The sequence below is a fragment of the Syngnathoides biaculeatus genome, chromosome 4 (assembly GCF_019802595.1).
Source record: "Syngnathoides biaculeatus isolate LvHL_M chromosome 4, ASM1980259v1, whole genome shotgun sequence".
Lineage (NCBI taxonomy): Eukaryota > Metazoa > Chordata > Actinopteri > Syngnathiformes > Syngnathidae > Syngnathoides > Syngnathoides biaculeatus.
The window spans coordinates 26,161,554-26,180,627 of NC_084643.1; the positions used below are offsets into that span (position 1 = coordinate 26,161,554).

The 19,074-nt window shown below is 39.3% G+C and overlaps 1 protein-coding gene across 1 annotated transcript in view; it reads right to left on the reverse strand.

Annotated features, from left to right (window-relative positions):
- The window catches only part of adamts3 (ADAM metallopeptidase with thrombospondin type 1 motif, 3), a 140,077-nt gene that overhangs the window by 25,665 nt on the left and 95,338 nt on the right, over positions 1-19,074 (reverse strand). The window contains 6 exon segments of the mRNA XM_061817550.1: positions 446-609; positions 7,114-7,194; positions 12,201-12,324; positions 14,346-14,479; positions 15,386-15,561; positions 18,057-18,202. Of these exon segments, the coding sequence (XP_061673534.1) occupies positions 446-609; positions 7,114-7,194; positions 12,201-12,324; positions 14,346-14,479; positions 15,386-15,561; positions 18,057-18,202 (825 nt within the window).

The window sequence follows — 19,074 nt, forward strand, 5'->3', positions numbered from 1 at the left end:
ACATTCTAGTGTAATTTTGGAAATTTCAGGAAATTTCTACATTTTTTTACAACGGCTAAAAAAAAGAAGAATTTTGTGCACTACACAGATGGGAACAAACAATGAATAGTTTGTTTTCATCTTGATTGTGGCCGAAGCATGGAGGTGAAGTCTCATGGCTCGCCACAAGAAAAACTAACTCTGCAAAAGTCAGAGTTGAACCAAATGTCTTAAAATTTCAGTCAGTTGTATTTAGCAACACAAAATTTGGTTGGCATGTCTGTCAATTGTAGACACACAAAAAAGTCTCAAGAGGCCATGCCACAAAACACAAGAAGCCTGTCATTTTGATTTAAAACAGCTATTTCCATGGTGAAGTTTGATAACCAACATGCCTGCTCTGAAGAGGTTGACTGCCTTTCCCGACTCGTAAACGTATAACTGCAATAAATGAATTCCTTCTTACCAGAACCACCACTGGGTCGTGCAAAGGTCCGTCAGTGTGTAGAGTCTCCACATCTTGCTCAATATTATACTGCCACTCCACCCCCAAATCAATGAAGCTCCTGGACTTGACTTCCTCTCCTTTGCCATTGAGAATGTAGTGGCCAGTCGCCTGGTTCTTGATTGCTGCAATTGGCAGTTTGTTATAAACCAATGAAAAATAGCTGCACAAATCAATCACAGAGAAGCCCGGAAGAGTCCATGAAGTCACTCTGTGGTCACACCTGCATAAATACATTCTGTAACAAGGCTGGGTTTACACTGCATTCACTGTAAGAGACAAAATTTGAGGTGCTTGCATAAATATGGTACATTATAGATGCAAAGACCAATAGTACACCCAGTGCCGTAAAAAAGTATTGGAGCCCTTCCGATTTCTGTTTTTTTGCGTATCTATCACACGCAAAAGTTTCAAATCATCAAACCAATTTTAATATCACTCTGACAACCCCAGACAATACAAAATGCAGTTTTCAAATGACATTTCAAAGTTGTATTAAGGCACAAAAAATTCCAAATCTTTCTGACCTTCTGTGAAAGAGTAAGTAATTTGTGAAATCACAAAGTCACAAATTTGGAAATTTTACAAGACACACCAAAACCTGATTAACACCAAACTTGTTGAATGAGGAAATCACTTAAATAGAATATCAGAGAATGTGAAGTAAGCTACAGGCTCTCAAGAGCCAATGCATCTTGCCAAGATCCAACCAAATTCAAGAAGAAATTAGAAAAAATGGGATTGAAATCGATCAGTCTGGAAAAGGGTACAAATCCATTTACAAGGCTTTGGGGTTCCAGCAGATCACTGTCAGAGCCATAATCCACAAATTTCCTAACTAAAATTACTCCAAGATTGCGAATATGACTCTTCCAGGTCACAAAAGAACTTTGAACAAAATCTAGACACCTACAGGCCTTGCTGGCCCCAGTTAAAGTCAGGGTCACTCTAACATAAGACAGACAGTGGCCAAAAATGTCATTGAAGGCAGAGTTCCCGGGCAAAAATATCTGCTATCAGCAAAAAATACAAAGGCTCGTCTCACATTTGCCAAAAAACATCTTGAAGAGCCTCAAGACTTTTGAAGAAACATTCTGTGGACTGACGAGTCAAAAACTCAAAAACTGAACTTTTTGGAAGGTGTGCGGCCCGTTACATCTGTCGTAAAAATGGCACAGCATTTGATAAAAAGAACATTGTGCCAACAGCAAAGCATGGTGGTGGCAGTGTGATGGTCTGGGGCTGCGTGGCTGCCTCAGTCACAGGACAACTTGTTGTGATTGATGGAAAAATGAATTCTGCTGTGTACCAGAAAATCCTGAAGGAGAAAGTCCAGGCATCTGTTCATGCCCTCAAACTCAAGCGCTCTTGGATCATGCAGCAGGACAACGACCCAAAACACACCAGCAAGTCCTCCTCTAAATGGCAAAAAAAAAAAGTTTTGGTGTGGCCAAGTTAAAGTCCGGATTTAAATCCAATTGAGATGCTACGGTGTGACCTTAAACGGCCAGTTCATGTTAGAAAACCCTCCAATATGGTGGAGTTGAAACAATTCTGCAAAGAAGAGTGGGATAAAAATGCCTCCAGACTGATGTGAAAGACTCCTGACCAATTATCGCAAACGCTTCATTTTAGTTATTGCTGGCAAGGGTGACACAACCCATTATTACTTCAGGGGGAAATTCATTTTTCACAGAGGTTCAGAAAGGTGTGGATATTTTGGTGTGTGTCTGAATAACTTGAATTGTCATTTGAAAACTGCATTTTGTATTTCCGTGGGTTCTCTCTGAGTAATATCAAAATTGGTTTGGTGGTTTGAAACCGTTGTGTGTGATGGATATGGGAAAAAAAAATCAGGAAGGGGTTGAATAGTTTTTCATACCAATGTATGATGATATGCAGACAGACCATTATATGTAAGAGGTGCCCAGATGATTAAATCTAAATATGGCACATGTACTTTAGAGAGGCATACACCATTCATCGGACAACAAAGGCGGCCACACCATTAACTGTGATGTAAACTGTAGATGGTACATTAGGGGTTCTCAGACAATTAAATATTGTGTAAATATGCTAGACTGGAGGTGCACAGACCATGCAAAGGACACTAGATGTCCTTTTGTATATTAGAGGTGTAGATAGAGGCCGTTCATTGAACATAAGAGGTGTCCAGACTATTAATATGCATTCAGAGGTGTTCAGACCATGCGCTATGCGTAAATGATGTCAATAAGGTACATTAGAGGGCCTTAGACCACTTAGGGTACATAAAAGGTGCACAAACCATCAAATCTTATATGAATTTCATAAATTACAGGCAATCAGAAAATTATTTGTACATAAGACGTCATATGGACCATTAATGCTACATTAAAGGAGCTCAGGCCATAAAATACAATGTATTATAAATATGTTACATTAGCGTTGTAAAAACCATTAGATTGTGAACAAACCATTAAATATGAAATGGAGCTGTAGGGCAATTCAAGATGAGGTCAAAACCAGGTCTGGAGTATTCCAACAATTCAAAGAGTGCGGCAGTCTGATAACAATTGGGATTAAGTCATTGCTCAAAGATCAAGCGAAACTATGACTTAAAGTCTCTCAAATGAGTGTTTGTTGCTAAGTGAGTTGAGTCAAGTTCACAACTACAATACAACTGTCATATTTAAAATTTTTGCCAGCAAGTCATTGCAAAAATTAATTAAATAAATAGATAAAAATCAGACATTGCATTTGATTTCAATAGAGATACTTTTAGAGGACAATAACCCAACAATTGTGATGGTTTGGCACAAGTGCATCCTTTAATCACTTGTTTGCCTTGAAGTAAATGGCATGACACAAAGGATGTTTTAGCTTTCCAGCTGTCAAATCAGACCCCCGCAGACTAATGAGCAATTAGCGGCGACATAAATTAATGTGTCTTGATTGAAAGGACGGAGTTTATTTAATCTTTGCTGTTACATCTACAAAGTATTTCTTTCGGGATTCACACCCAAAATTATCTTCCCACATTCAAATCAGGGAGCAACATTTCACAACCCTCACTTAACACTAACTTGTAACCCTAAACCTAACCTGGTAACTCAAACACCAAAACAAACTCGAAATCTAAACGAAACCTGAACCACTCAATTCACCTAATGTTAACCCGAACTCCCAACCACCAATTGAGCAACCAAGAAGCACTAGTTTACATCCGAACTCCAAAGTCACCTCACCTGAACTCCTCATTAGTGTAGTGGACAGTGTCTCCGCCTGTCACGCAGATGACCAGGGTTTGATTCCCTGATGGGGAGTTAAATAATGTCATCTCCCTCACCTAACCCTAGCCTGAAACACTATCTGTAATCCCAAACTAACACTAGACCTTTAATTCTAAAATCATAATCATAACCCCCTAAACCCAAGGCCTAACACTAATCATGAACTGTCCACCCAAACCTTTTTGAAACTCAGAATTACTTCTTTGGGACTAATTTGGGTGGCAGGAGCTTAGTCTGTAAGGATTTGGGCATTAGAGTTGAGGACATCGGTTTGAGACCCACCACAGACAAAAATGTAAAAATAGCAACTAGCTGCTGGAGAGATGCCAGTCTGCCTGCTAGCACTTGTCGACGAGCCCTTCAGCAAGGCATTGTTTTTACCATCCCATCTAAAGTGATCTAGGACTCTTTGTGCACATCTTTCACTTTAAATCTCTTCTTGCATGTGATCTGAGTATGTGTGGTGTACAAGACAGAAGTTTAGATTCGGAGTAGAAATTGATATTCCCCTTCAAGCAGATGTTTCAGTACAATACTCAAAATTAATGGAAAGGGCTACAAATTTGTCACAGGTGGTGCGTTGAGATCCAAGTTCATTAATTTCTGTGACTATTACTAAACAATTGTATGTCATGAAATGATCCGAAATTAATCTATTCCTGCCACCCCTCACTCCCCACCCAAAAATATATAAAAAAGAAATATAAAACAACCAAAAAAAACATTGTTTTTTTTCACAAAAAAAATTCCACCCGGAAGTATTGGAGAGTATAAAAACATTGAAAACACTTCCTCTCCACCTAGCCTGTAAACACGGAAAATGTGAGTGAAAAACATGGCTGTACTTAATGGATTGTTTTTCCGGATTCATATTTTTGGGGGTTTATTGGCAGGTGGCGGTTCAGCCGATTTTTTGCATTGACTCGTGAGCAAAAATTTGAGATACAAGTGCTGTATGGTGGCAGTGAACTCGACCCGACTGACTTCAAAGGCAGTAATTTGTTAGATAGTGAAAAATTCTCCCCCTCGCCCAAAAAAAAAAAAAAAGTTCAATGCCACTGCCAAATAAAGGTTATTGCTAAACTAAACAAAGAAAATTACACGTTGTGTATTTAAAACAACCAAAAAGGTTTGCCTTTGGAAAGGCAATTTAGCTTGATGTCAAAACTTCACAGACCGTGTAATGAACAACATACACACACACACACACACACCACACACACACACACCACACACACACACACAGAGTGCCTTGTGAAAGTATTTGGGCCCCTTGAACTTTTTAACCTTTCACCTCATTTCAGGCTTCATCATAAAGATATAAAATGTAAAAAAATTATCAAGAATCAACAAGTGGGACACAATCGTGAAGTGGAACAAAATTTATTGGATATTCTAAACTTTTTTAAAAAATAAAAACCTGAAAAGTGGAGTGTGCAATATTATTCGTCCCCCTTGCATTAATACTTTGTAGCGCCACCTTTTGCAGCAATAACTGCTACAAGTCGCTTGCGGTATGTCATTATCTTTGTTGCACATCGAGAGACTGAAATTCTTGCCCATTCGTCTTTGCAAAACAGCTCAAGCTCAGTGAGATTGGATGGAGAGCATTTGTGAACAGCAATCTTCAGCTCTGCCCACAGATTTTCGATTGGATTCAGGTCTGGACTTTGACTTGGCCATTCTAACACCTGGATACGTTTAATCTGTCAACCATTCCATTGTAGATTTGGCTTTATGTTTTTGATCTTTGTCCTGTTAGCAGATAAACCTCCGCCCCAGACTCCAACAGGTTTTCTTCCAGAATGGTCCTGTATTTGGCTCCATTGATCTTCCCATCAATTTTAACCATCTTCGCTGCCCCAGCTGACCAAAAATAGGGCCAAACCATGAGGCTGCCACCACCATGTTTGACACTGGGGATGGTGTGTTCAGGGTGATGAGCTATGTTGCTTTTACACCAAACATATCGTTTTGCATTGTGGCCAAAAAGTTTGATTTTGGTTTCAGTTGACTAGAGCACCTTCTTCTTGGTGTGTCTTCCAGGTGGCTTGTGGCAAACTTTAAATGAGACTTTTTATGGATATCTTTGAGAAATGGCTTTCTTCTTGCCACTCTTCCACAAAGGCCAGATTTGTAGTGCACAATAATTGTTGTCCTATGGACAGACTCTCCCACCTCAGCTGTAAATCTCTGCAGTTCATCCAGAGTGATGATGGGCCTCTTGGCTGCATCTCTGATCAGTCTTCTCCGAGCTCGAAGTGAAGGTTTTGAGAGACAGCCGGATCTTGGTAGATTTGCAGTGGTCTGATACTCCTTCCATTTCAATATGATTGCTTGCACAATGCTCCTTGAGATGTTTAAAGCTTGGAAAATCTCTTAGTATCCAAATCCGGCCTTGAACTTCTCCACAACAGTATCTCGGACCTGCCTGGTGTGTCCCTTGGTCTTCATGATGCTCTCTGCACTTCAAACACAACCGTGAGACTATCACAGAGCAGGTGAATTTATACGGAGACTTGATTCCACACAGGTGGATTCTATTTATCATCATCAGTCAACATTGGATCATTCAGAGATCCTCACTGAACTTCTGGACTGAGTTCGCTGCACTGAAAGTAAAGGGGCTGAATAATATTGCACGCTCCACTTTTCAGGTTTTTATTTGTTAAAAAAGTTTAAAATATCCAATAAATTTTGTTCCACTTCATGATTGTATCCCAATTGTTGAGTCTTGACAAAAAATGAAAATTTTATATCTTTACGTTTGAAGCGTGAAATGTGGCGAAAGGTTGAAAAGTTCAAGGGGGCCAAATACGTTCACAAGGCACTGTGTATACTATACACACACACACACATGCACACACGCACACACATCCACTTTATGTAATTAAGGTACATCAAATCAAAGTGCTGTTTTCTTAAAAAAGGTTGTTCCTTTTTTTGGAGGGGGGTGACGGGGCTGCAATGAATTAATCGTACTTCAGTTCATTTCAGTGGGGAGAAAGATCATTTGAGATGCGAGAGTTTTGAGCCGCTAAACTCATATCTCAAGGCATCACAGTACTGCATTCCCTGCCTGGCTTGCACATCTACTCAACCCAAATACGGTCGGGTTATTTCTGTGTTTTTGTCTGTGAGAATACAGTGCTGTACAATCCCAGGAGTCTCTTTAATCCCATTAAAGGTCCATAATCCATGCACAGTACAGTGTGAACAAATATATTATGCAAAGACTTCATGCAAAGTTGATGAGGTTTTTTTTTCATTTTTGCACATGTTGTGATTAGCCTCATATAAGAAATAAGCAAGAGGATGGTCATTAGCCGCCCGGTGGCGTAGTGACGTCACACTTACCAAGAATTTGAGGGGAGGCCTCATGTTCTTGGATGATCACATGTCTAGCTCCGGGAGGAATGAGAAACATCTTAAGGTAGCCTTTGGCGTTGGCGTAAAGGGAAGAAACAAGAGACAGACAGACAGATAGGAGACGGATAAGATGAGCAGAAACGACGTGTTTGCAGGGGTGGACATCTCGCATGCTTTGCTCTACAAAGCAGCCCAGGGAAAAGGGGGAGGTTTTTATTAAAAGGGGTTTTCATTTACACGCAATAGGATGCTTGGAATATGAATGAGGCATTTGTGCCTTTGTTACATCTGCCAAGGAGATTTTGTTTGCTTGACAACCTCAATGCATAAGCATGCTCCAGTTAGATTGTTTTTGGTCATTTGGATTGAGAGGGCAAGGGAAATATACATTTTTTTGTTTTTGTTTGTTTTTCTATATTTTTGACTGTAGGTTATTTCCCCGAATTGTGCTTACTTGTACTGTAAAAATTGAGGAGGATTGTGTGTGTGTGTGTGTGTGTGTATATATATATATATATGTATATATGGGCGCGGCATGGTGGGGGCATCTGGTTAGAGTGTTGGCCTCACTCCCAAAAACATGCATTCATTGGAGACTTTGAATTGCCCCTAAGCGTGATGGAGAGTGGAACTGCTGTCTGTCTCTATGTGCTCTATGATTGGCTGGCAACCAGCTCAGGGTGTACCCCGGCTCCTGTCTGATGACAGCCAGAATAAGCTCCAGCACTCCCGGGCACTCTGGTTTCTGCCCACATCCAAAAAACATGCAATATAAGCTAACTGAAGACTCTACATTTTCTGTAGGTGTGAATGTCAATGGTTTGTTGTTCATATGTGCCCTGCGATTGGCTGGGCACCAGTTCAGGTTGTACCCTGCCTCTCGCCCGAAGATACATGGAATAGGTTCCAGCACACCCGTGGTCCCTGTGAGGATAAGTGGTATAGAAAAAGGATAGATGGATGGATGGATGTTTTGATCTATCGAATCTCATCAAAACAGATTTCATATTAATTAATTATATTAACTTGGAAGATTTGCTTGATGAAATTTGTAGGTGATGATTTTTTTTTTTTAGACTTGGCAGAGGTTTATGGTCATATTGAATATTTAGCTTTTATGTAAATGAAAACCAAACAACAACAACAAAAAACTTGTTTAGTAGACTAGCGGGCAGCAAAGTCTGGCAGGGATGTCCACCGTTCTTACAAACCTCCTGTGACTCACCAATGACATTTCTAAACTGCTCACTCTCATTTAAAAAGACATAGCGAGCTCCTTTGGGCAATGAGAAGGCTCCCCTGGTTTTCCCTTTCGGAACGAAACAAAGTTGTTAGTTTGTTTGCGGTCGTCAGATCAGATCAGTGCCGCACAGCGGGTAGTAGGACTTCACACTGGATGAGGAGATAACTCATTTTGAGGCAGACGGGACACGAGCGCTGTGCGAGAGGGTATAATCGCTTGCCCCTGTTACACTCGGGGTGAGGTCTCGTGAGACAGACGCTGGAGCGCTGCAAGAGGTTATTACAAATGCAGCTCGCTTCGGCGGCGTTACGACAGGTGGTACGGCCGCAGGGACGACGTGACCTGCAATCTAACTTTGGAACTTGCTGCAGGGGAGGATAGCATTTGTACGGTAGGTGTCATTCAAAAACAAAGGCATCCAGGGTGAATCCAGTTTAAATCCTATTACAGTGGAACGTCCAAAGTTGTTATTTCCCATCACAAAAAATGTATCAACTAAGGAGATACAACAGTTCTGGAAAACAATCACGGTTAGGTACGTATCTTGGTTTGAAGTTAACAATCATTCCCCATTGGCCATGGTGAGGGATAAAATGAAAAAAACATTTTAGTGTTTTTATTATTTATAAAAATACAGTGAACCCCGATATATTAATGTTTCAGCATTTGCGAATACACCTAAACATTCATTTACTTGAAACCAAAATGATTCAGTACCATCTAGTGGTTTCTTGATGGCAAGAAACTATGTTGGAATGAACAGATGGGCTTCAGTTAGACAGAATCAGTACTTTGGTGTCACCTTGTGGCATAATGGTACCTAAGCATTATGTTGGAATGAGTTGAGGAGCTGTATTTAAACAAACTCCTCCTACCTGGAGAAAAGAAGCTACTTTGTAACAGATAGAATGGCAATGACATATGGGGTCCTTCAAGTGTTAGTTCTTGGACCCCTCCTATTCAGCCCGTATATGCTACCCGTGGGTCAAATTGTTCAAAACTTTAATTTTGATCATCAGGTCAAAATTTTCAAAACTAATTTTGACCATTATAGCTATGTAGATGACAAAGTTATATTTCAGTTATAGTTCAATAGTTCAATTGAGGTGTTGTGACACTGTCTAAAGGAGATAAATAACTGGATGAGCTAAAAAAAAAAAAAATCAACTAAATAACAATAAAACTGAGAGAATTGTTTTTGGCAATAAAGAAAAGAGATTTGCAGTCAGTCATCACCTCGACCCACTATCTTTAAAAAAAAAACAAAGACCAGGGGTTCTGATAGATTTTGACCTGACTTTCAGTATGTTCAGTAGTTGAGTAGTTTGGGGTCATATTAAATCACTCAAAAAAACTTGCTTTTACTATCTCAAAACATATCTAGAGTGATGGCTTGTATGTGTCAAGCAGACCAGGAAAATGTCATCCATACTTTTATCTCAAGTAGAGTTGACTGCTGTAATTGTCTTCTGACTGGACTCTCCAAAAAGAGTAGTAATCACCTGCAGCTCACTCATAATGCTGCAGCTCGGGTTCTGACCAGAACAAAGAGGTCAGGGCATATAAGTCCAATTCCAAAGTCCTTACACTGGCTTCCAGTAAGCTTTAGAAACAATTTTAAAGTTCTGCTACTAATCTATAAATGTTATCGTGATTTTTTTTTCCCATTTTAAATGTTTTATTTTTTTCGTATTCAAATCCTTTTAATCATTACCTTGGTACGGAAGCGTATTATACCTTATAATGTGAATTATTTCATGTTATAATGTGAAAAGTTTCATGTTATAACACAATTCGTTTCATGTTATAGTGTGAAACTTTAATGTTATAACGTAGATTAATTTCACATTATAATGTAGAAAATAAATAAATAAATTTCAGCCCTCTTCACACCGCCCCCCATAACGGAATTACTTCTGGTCCTACTATTTTCGTACATGTTCTTGCTCCATTCGTAAGAGGCAATCTTCGGGTACACCATGACTCTGTAAAAACCTCACCAAATCCATTTTTTTTTGCAACACTCAATGAGAGCCCACTTCTAGCTGTGTCTTCCTGTATGGCACCTTGGAAGGATGTGAATGACCACAGGGTCGCAACAAGTTGACGCCAAATTTTCAGGTTATAACGTAGAACTTATTAGGTTTTACCATATGTTTTATGTTGTAATGTGATAAATTACACTATAACGTGTTTCATTTCACATTTTAACATGAAGCATTTCATGATATAATGTTAAAGGAATTATGCTATAACATGAACTGATTCACATTATTACGTCGAATTAACCACATTATAATGTGAAAGATATGCTTTTTTTTTTTGGGTGTGCCAGCAATACGCTTCCGTACCTTGTGTATGAAATCCGCTATATATATTTATACATTTGCTTTGCTAAATGTAGTGCTTTGGCTCCATCTTGTTGCAAATGTTTTCAGTAGGACAGATTCTTGCTATTTCCAGCAGGGCTCTGTCCCTAGCCCATGTGAACAGTGGGACAACACTGGACACTTTGAGATGTCAATTAAAAAAAATAAGAAACTGGAGTAGAAATAGGAGAATTCAGTAGAATGAGAAAAATGATCATCAGGTCAAATTTGAAATGAAAAATGTCTTTTGACTTTTAGGGTGTTGATCTTTGGAGGTTCCACGGTAATTCATCCACAAACGGCTGAGACCATGACACTAGACTGCCTGTAAAGGCCTGCAGGGATGTCTACGGGATGTTGTATATGCACACGAAGTACACACGTAGATGTTAGTGAGGTTCCATAGATATTCACAAGAACTGTGCAAATGTGTATTAATCACGATCCTACATGGATCAATATTAGCAGCAGAAAGTAGTAAAAAGCTAGGTTAACAGTCTGCACTATAAAATGGACAGCTATAACGAGGGATACTTGCATAGTATGTTTTGAAAATGTCTTTCTTTTTGGGCTCTCTTGCTTAACACTTTCCCTGTTAAAAGATGTTGGATGATGTTAAAATGGTCACAAAAATAATAATTTCACGATTGAAAGGGTGAAAAAGTAATTGTCTTGGTGGAGCTGCCATCTTAAGGTTGTTTAAGAGGTCGTTGTCCAAAACCTCTTAATAATAGTGGGCCAACCACTTTATTTGCAAAGTGCTGGATTAGGGCAATTTTCTAATTTTGTGGATTATTCAAATTATGCACTCACTGAGGTAAGAAGTGGAGTGTGTGTGGGGGGGACTCAAATAAATGAATGTAAGTGATAATAATTTTTGGAAACATGCCCTCAGTAGTCAGTGTCACACAGTGTGTCTGGCAACGGGAGATAACCTGAGAGAAGATGCTTCAATTAAAACCAAAGCATAAAAGTCAATGCGTAATGGCATTTTGCTTTAAAAAATAATAATAAAGCAAGTGTGACTTTAATTATTTCTTCACAAATGAATAAGGTTCTTAATCCTGACAATTTTGACAGCTGCGTCACTTCATCTATCAGCTGTCAACGTATAGGTTTGTAAAACCTATTAAGCAAATCAAGGTGAAGAATAAATGAAAACTTACATAAAGCTATCCTCGCTTTGAAAATGTCTAAAAGACACCGAATGGGGCAAAAAACAAGGAGATACTGTATACTGGGGGCATTTTATAGGAATTGCTGAACGTAATACGTATGTTTATGTATGTTTTGCCAAATGTATGGCTGTAACATGATAGCAGCTTCATCAATTAAATGAAAGTCGGGGGTTAGACGTTAGTGCAAGCATGACAATGGATCATCTTAAAATATGCAGTTAAATTCAATTATAGAGGACCCGGAAGATACATTTTTCATGAAATCTGTTCTTTTTGATGACTAACCAGCTTTCTTGGGTGTCCGGGTGAAGGTTCCCTTCACAGTGCGGCAGTGGGAGTTGTCGCCTCCGCAGACGCCACACTTGTCCTCTACTTTGTTAGAGCCGATTTCTCTGTCACAGCCCACTTTCTGAAGAGCCCCAGCCGCCCACACCCCACAAAAAAAGTGCAAAGAGATTAGAAAACCTTCACCTCCCCTGTTGCATACCATAACTGTTCGAGTACAAAGGCATACAGATCCATCATTGAACTGGAACTGAACAAGACAAGAATAAAACAAACAAAACAAAAAATAAAAATACACCTTCACCTTCAGTCTCATGATTTCAAGATAATCAGGAGCAGGAACGCATACTAATGGCAGTCAACATGTTCATTAATAATAATCAGTAGTACTCAACTTCCAAATGACAAATCTTTCTTAAAAATGTTTTATCGGTTGTTTGTGCCAAATTCTGTCATTTAATTTGATCATTAATTATGAATGATTAACATGACTATTATGTTATCAGTTTCTGTGTTATGGAAATTTTTCGATCATACCAACCTTGTGAACATTGAATACAGATGAAGAAAGTTATTAAAGTTTCGAATCAGCCACCTCTTGTGACTTCAACCTCCGCGGGAGTCTACATTGGCTGACATGCCCCCATGGACATACTTTTACAGGGAAATGGCAACGCAGTTAATGCAGACTTGAGCGCCGTAAGCCACAAGCTCGTGTTTAAGAACGAATTCTGATCACTTAACATACGCATGGGGGTATAAAGAAAATTGCCCGCTATGCACGTGTCATGAATCCAACGGTAACTTTGCATCTCCTGTATGCTCAACTTGTGTGCAGAACAAAACAATTCAATGCATGAGCGAATGAGGCCCAATAAAACAATAACAAAGTTAAAAACAAGTAAGACACCAAAACAAGGAGGTTTTAAAGGTTCTCTCTTATGTGTTTTGTCACAGCATAAAAGAATAAAAGCTGCAAAATGAATTTTGATGTTTTCTTAGGCATAAGGAAAAGAAATCTTCACAATTCAGGATTGGCCATCTTCAAGGCTGGACTTCATTTGTGTGTATTCCCTAAAGATGACAAAATGACAACTCCTGTGTAGAATGACAATTCCATAATGTTGCAGGGACGTAATGTTGGTCATTTACAGTGGAGAGAGAAATATTTATAGAGGTGATACTTACTGTAAAAATATTTGGAATGACCTAATCGATTCTACTGTATGAAATGGCAAAATGGTATCTGTCAGGCAAGAATTTTTCTTTTAAAGACCTTGGAAATGTCTATAATGACCCTGAAATGGCTGCTTTAACCCTTAATGTAAAACTTCCAGTTCCAATTTTCAGCGTGGCTCCTTGGTGGTTAGTTGAATGCGTGAGATTACGGGCATTAGTTTTTTGCTGAAGAATAATAGTTCAAGCTAAACAGTCCTTTGCACCACCTTTTTCATTGTGAATCCTCAAAATAATCAAACTAACGTCATGCTCTGCCCACATTAGAGGGTGTAGGCAAAAAAACTCTGTAATCTGGAATCTGTCTAGAATACCTGTCTGGGATGATTGGAGAGCATTTGGGTCAATTTCCTAGCAGGAGTTCACCAAAATACGAGCCATGGAATTCACTCCAAATTACTGCTTCAGACTAAAATGGCTAGCTTTCTTTTCAATGACTTAGGTTCTAGAGACTTTTTTTGTGTGCTGCAATGATAGATAAGGCCATTCAATTTCGTGTCTACCGATTGTTTTTCTAACTTTCCAGGGTGAGCAACTGAGGTTCCAATGTCTGATTTAAAGCAAACTGGCCAACTTTCACTTTAATTTCCGGCATGGTTCCTTGAGAATTTTTAGTGAATCCAGTTATGATAGACCTATTAACCTCACATTTGTGTTGATGGATAGAACCGGTGTCAAAGGCTGAGTTTATCCTAGCATTTGCTAGGGAAACTATTAAGTTAGAGATGACTGATTTAAATCAAAATAGCTGGTTTTCTTTTCAAATTCCGGCATGGATCCTTGAGACTTTTTCATGTGGATGTTATGATCGACATGCCCACTTAATGTTGTGTTTATCGGTGAAATTTAATGACAATTAGATTTTAGATGGTGTTGGTACATTGCATCGGTGTCGTCTCAAGGCCTTACCACACACTCCCCACGAATGCAGACACTATAGGCGTCCTTGTAGGAGCATCGTGTCCCATCGTGCACCAGTTGCTTCATGTACGCCACGTCGCCCGTTTCCTTGGACTGGCAGTACAGGTGGCATCGCTTGTTGGCTACAACACAATCATTATGGGCAACAGGATTAACTTTTAAATTCAGACTCTACACAAAGTCTACAGTGGATTATTTCTAGTCATTGTGTTTCACTCTACTGTTCAAGTTGGTGGCTAACATTAATAACTTGCAAAGAACAATTCCATTAATTGTATGACGTTATGATTGAGTAGAGATTGACGTCCCTCCCAGCCAATGGGATGCCAGGAAGATGCTACAGCGATGGCCAATAGGAGAGCAGCTCTATCCTGCCATTTTCAAACCAAGATACAGAATATTTACTGTCATGAGCAAGGCTGGACCACGACCATGAGGGGCGTGGCCAGGCCTTGCTCATGACAGTAATATTCTGGAGCAACATTGCGCGTGTGTGACCTTGGATGCTATCAACTTGATTTATTTGTATTTTGTGGATTTGTAATCATTCAATTTGTTTTGATCGTACAAAGTGGCAGTTATTCAGAATTTTATGTCAATGTTTCAGGGTGTACCCCGCTGCTTGCCCGCAGATAGCTGCAAAACGCTCAAGCACTCCCGCGACCCTTGTGAGGATAAGCGGCTCAGACCATGGATGCATGAATGGAGGATTTTTAGCTGTTTATTTCTATTTTCCAAGTGACACGAACACAAGACACTTTAATTTGTCGAGTCCATGCAAATGTGACATTTCCGATCCCTCCAGGGAACCAGCTGGCAGTGTTTCAACACCTTTACGTAAGGATGCCTTGACCGTGAATCAACCTAGATTCCACACCCTAAATCCCCCCTTCCACCCCAAGTCCACTGAAGCCAAATCCTGAGGACCCCCCCCACCCCCACCCCCACCCCCATCTGCTAACCATGGCCAAGTCCCTGAGGAATATAAACCACCGACCAATCCAACAGCGGCAGCCCGACTGACTCACCATCCGGATGCTCATAGGGCAGCCAGTGGTGCTTGGTGTTTTGGAACTCGAAGTGGGAGTTGCGGAGCTGACACTGCTGAGCTCGGAAGTCCTCAAAGTGCTTGGGGCAGTCGTCGGTGTTGCACAGCTGATACTCAAAGTTGACACCCGGGCAGTCCTGGCCGCCATTGATAGGACTTGAGGTGGGGGAGGAAAGACATTTAGCAATTAGCTCATGGCTATCATGATCTAACATTGTTCACTGCTTCATTCTTCAAGAATAGTGAAGTCAGACTTAACCTTCAAGTTATGCTAATACAAAAGGTGCCCTTCTGGCTAACTCTCGCTTAGCGGACACCTTTGTTCTATTCCAAAGAGATCTTTTAGAGAACAAATGGGTTTCATTATATCAGAGCTCCATTATGTGGTGCACTTAATCAAAGTTTCCCTCCTACTCACGTTCACTTCCCACCATTCCCGTTATTACATGGATATATTTTATATTTTTCATATTATGCATATGTAACATGATTCAACATTTTCTTGGCTAGATTTTAGTTCCCAATACTTTTAAAGGATCACTATTCAAATGTATGGTTACTTATATTTATGAAATAAATACATACAGTAATCAAAATATTTGTTATTGTTTCATGTTAGATTGGATAATTATCAAATGGATATATTAAGAGGAGTAGGAATACATATTATATTCAGTATATTTATTATGTAGCACATGGATTCATTTTAGTTTTCAATGATTGATCAGATGAGATTACAAGAATATTTTTATGAAGACATGTTATATTGAACAGTTGAATAATATGATTAAAACTATTGCCTGTGTTGTCTTTGTATATGAATAACCTTACTTGTGTTTTTTTTTGCGATATCAGTCTGATGACATTGAACTCAACTCACTTCAGAACAAGAATCACGTGGCAGATTGTGAACAACAGACATTAATCAGGATTATTACGATTATTGTGTTGCTGTGTGATAACCATTTAACCAAAAAATATTTGAACACAAACAGTGGCGCAACACACAGAGACAGATTATATAACAACACTCACAGCAGGCATATATTCTCGATCCTGCAAAAAAATATAACTACATCTTACTGAGGGGAAGCGACTGTCTCCATAAATGTCTCAGCTAAATGAGTCAAAAGGAGCATATTGTGACTATTTTCAGTTTGTGTTTTTTTATGGTTTTGTTTGGCAGGGGCCAATTAAGTGTGTTGGAAATATAGGTCATGTATGACAATTTACTCCCAGTGAGCCAGACTTCAAGAAGTTAACTTTGAAGTAAGCATGTGGTTCATTCATTATAGGCATTTTTGAAAAAAATTAAGACACATATTCTTACCAATGAATGGCTTTTCCCAATTTAGAGTTATCTTGTTGTGATTGTACGATGTGTACGCAGCGGTACACAGCACAATGTGCACGCATTCCTGTTATTTGAGTTTCCGAATGCACCGTCCACAAATGCTCCTCCGACACTTTCCTCTTGCTAGCTTAGCTGCATGGATTCCGCCATCAATTTGGTCCTACTAGCTTAGTAGCGTAGCTGTAGGCAAGAAGCTGAAAGGGGATTGTTGTGCCTATGATATCTATGATCAATGTGCTCCACTCAATCTCTTCCGGTTTCCGTTTTTCAGCGTTTTGCATTTTATGTTGCGTTGCTGCTAACTTTAGGTTTCAAAGGTTTAGGTTTTGAAAGTAAACTATTTTTTTTATGTAACGAGAAGAATGTACAGGTATTTCTCTTTAAAAAATAAGGAGTAAAAGTAAAAGGTAGCCAGAGAAATAAATAATCAACTAAAGAACAAATACCTGAAAAATCTATTAAGTACATTAACAAACAAGTACTTCGTTACTTCCTACTCCTATACACACTATATAAACATTTTTATTGTACTGACCCCAAGTGACCAAGGTGCACACACCAGAAAGAGCAAAACAATTTCAAAATATTTGAAGGGAAAAAAAAAGTAGTAAATGGAGTTTAGTTTCTTATGTTTAATTTAAAGCCCTGCGACTGGCGGCAACCAGTTTGGGGTGTAGTCTGCCTTTCGCCTGAAGCTAACTGGGATAGGCTGCAGCTTTCCTGTGACCCTTGTGAGGATAAGTGGCTTGTATAATGGATGGATGGATGGACATTTTTGAGCGGGAGGGTAAAATAGAGGAATGGCAATTCCCATTCATTTTGTATCTCTATTTTCTTGAATATGGCATATATTTTACTCAATGGTGCCACGATATGACAGTTAAACGTAGCCTGTTTTCTGCAACATCACACAAGGGGAGTGATGCTGTCCTGTCACCACAGCGGTGATTCGGTCATAGAAAATAGCTTCTAGGCCAACAGAAAGTCATCTATAAAGACTTGGGTTTTGGACCCAAAAAGGTCACGGCTTTGACAAAAATATAAAAACAAAAATGGCAACCAGTTTTTGTATGATTTGTTGTTGTTATTTGGCTCCCCCATCAGGAAGGGTTTTACAAGACCAGAAGTGAACTGCAACACTTAAAACACAAAAATATTTTTCTGCACACCAGTTTGCTACTTGCTACTCCAAAATCGACGGGTAATCATTTGTGTATTACGTAGCATGTTCATTTCGTTTTATGATTAAACTTAGCAAGAATGGAAAACTTGACAAATGTCAACGCGTTGCACTTACGAGGGGTTGTTGCACTGTCGTGTTCGGAGGCGAATGCCGGTCCCACAGGAACGCGAGCAGGAGCCATGTTTGCCCCATGAGCTCCAAGCGCCATCTTGCTTCACCTGACTGGGGTTCTTCCACATGCAGTGACCCTTGTAGCACCACTAGAAGGGTAGAAGAGAGCCAAATGAACACACAAAATCCTTTGACTGTACCTTGGTAGATGCTCCTGTTTTGGTTGGCAAAAGCACTTTTGACAATTTGTGCGTAAATGATCAAATCTATATATAATCAAATCCAAAAAGTATTCATAATGACAAGTTGGCTCATTTGTGAACAATGTGTATTTAAAAAAAGAAAATAAACCGTCTGTCACAAAGAAGGTTTACGTGTGGCAGCAATACGCTTCCATGTACGGAGGCTCAATTTCTTTTGGGTTATATTTATTTATTTCGTTATATAATTTTTAGTCATAGTTATGAATGCGAGTTTATGTAAAACCGGGGGTCATTTATTTAAACGTTGGTATTTGTATTGAAAAAATTTGAGTGGGTCCATCACTATGTGAGATTTTTTTCCTGATTCCTGATGAAGAACAGATTCATAAAAGAAGTATTTGAATGCATCCAGACTTTTATACGCTTTCAAACTCTTCCGTGTAAATTTTGACCACTTATTCACCAGATACATCCAATTGGCCAATACAAGCAGTAGCAGATTAACAATCAAATTTCTTATTGGCGAAAACATCGCCTTCAGCATTAAATATGGATCCTCGATGACAAGTATCTCTAATTTTTCCACGTACCTTCGTTTATTATCACCTTCTAAATGTTTAACGGTATCGGATAAAACTCTGGGTGTCGTGAAATACGACATTTTTTTAACGGAATTAACTTCCACCACTGTTTGTTTGACCGGCAATATGGCGATGTAAACAAAAATCATGTGATTTAATGACATAGGTGTACAAGCTCTATACCCTGAACTGTTTAACTGTCAATTGCAGAACATAAAGCAAATCTTGGAAATTCAG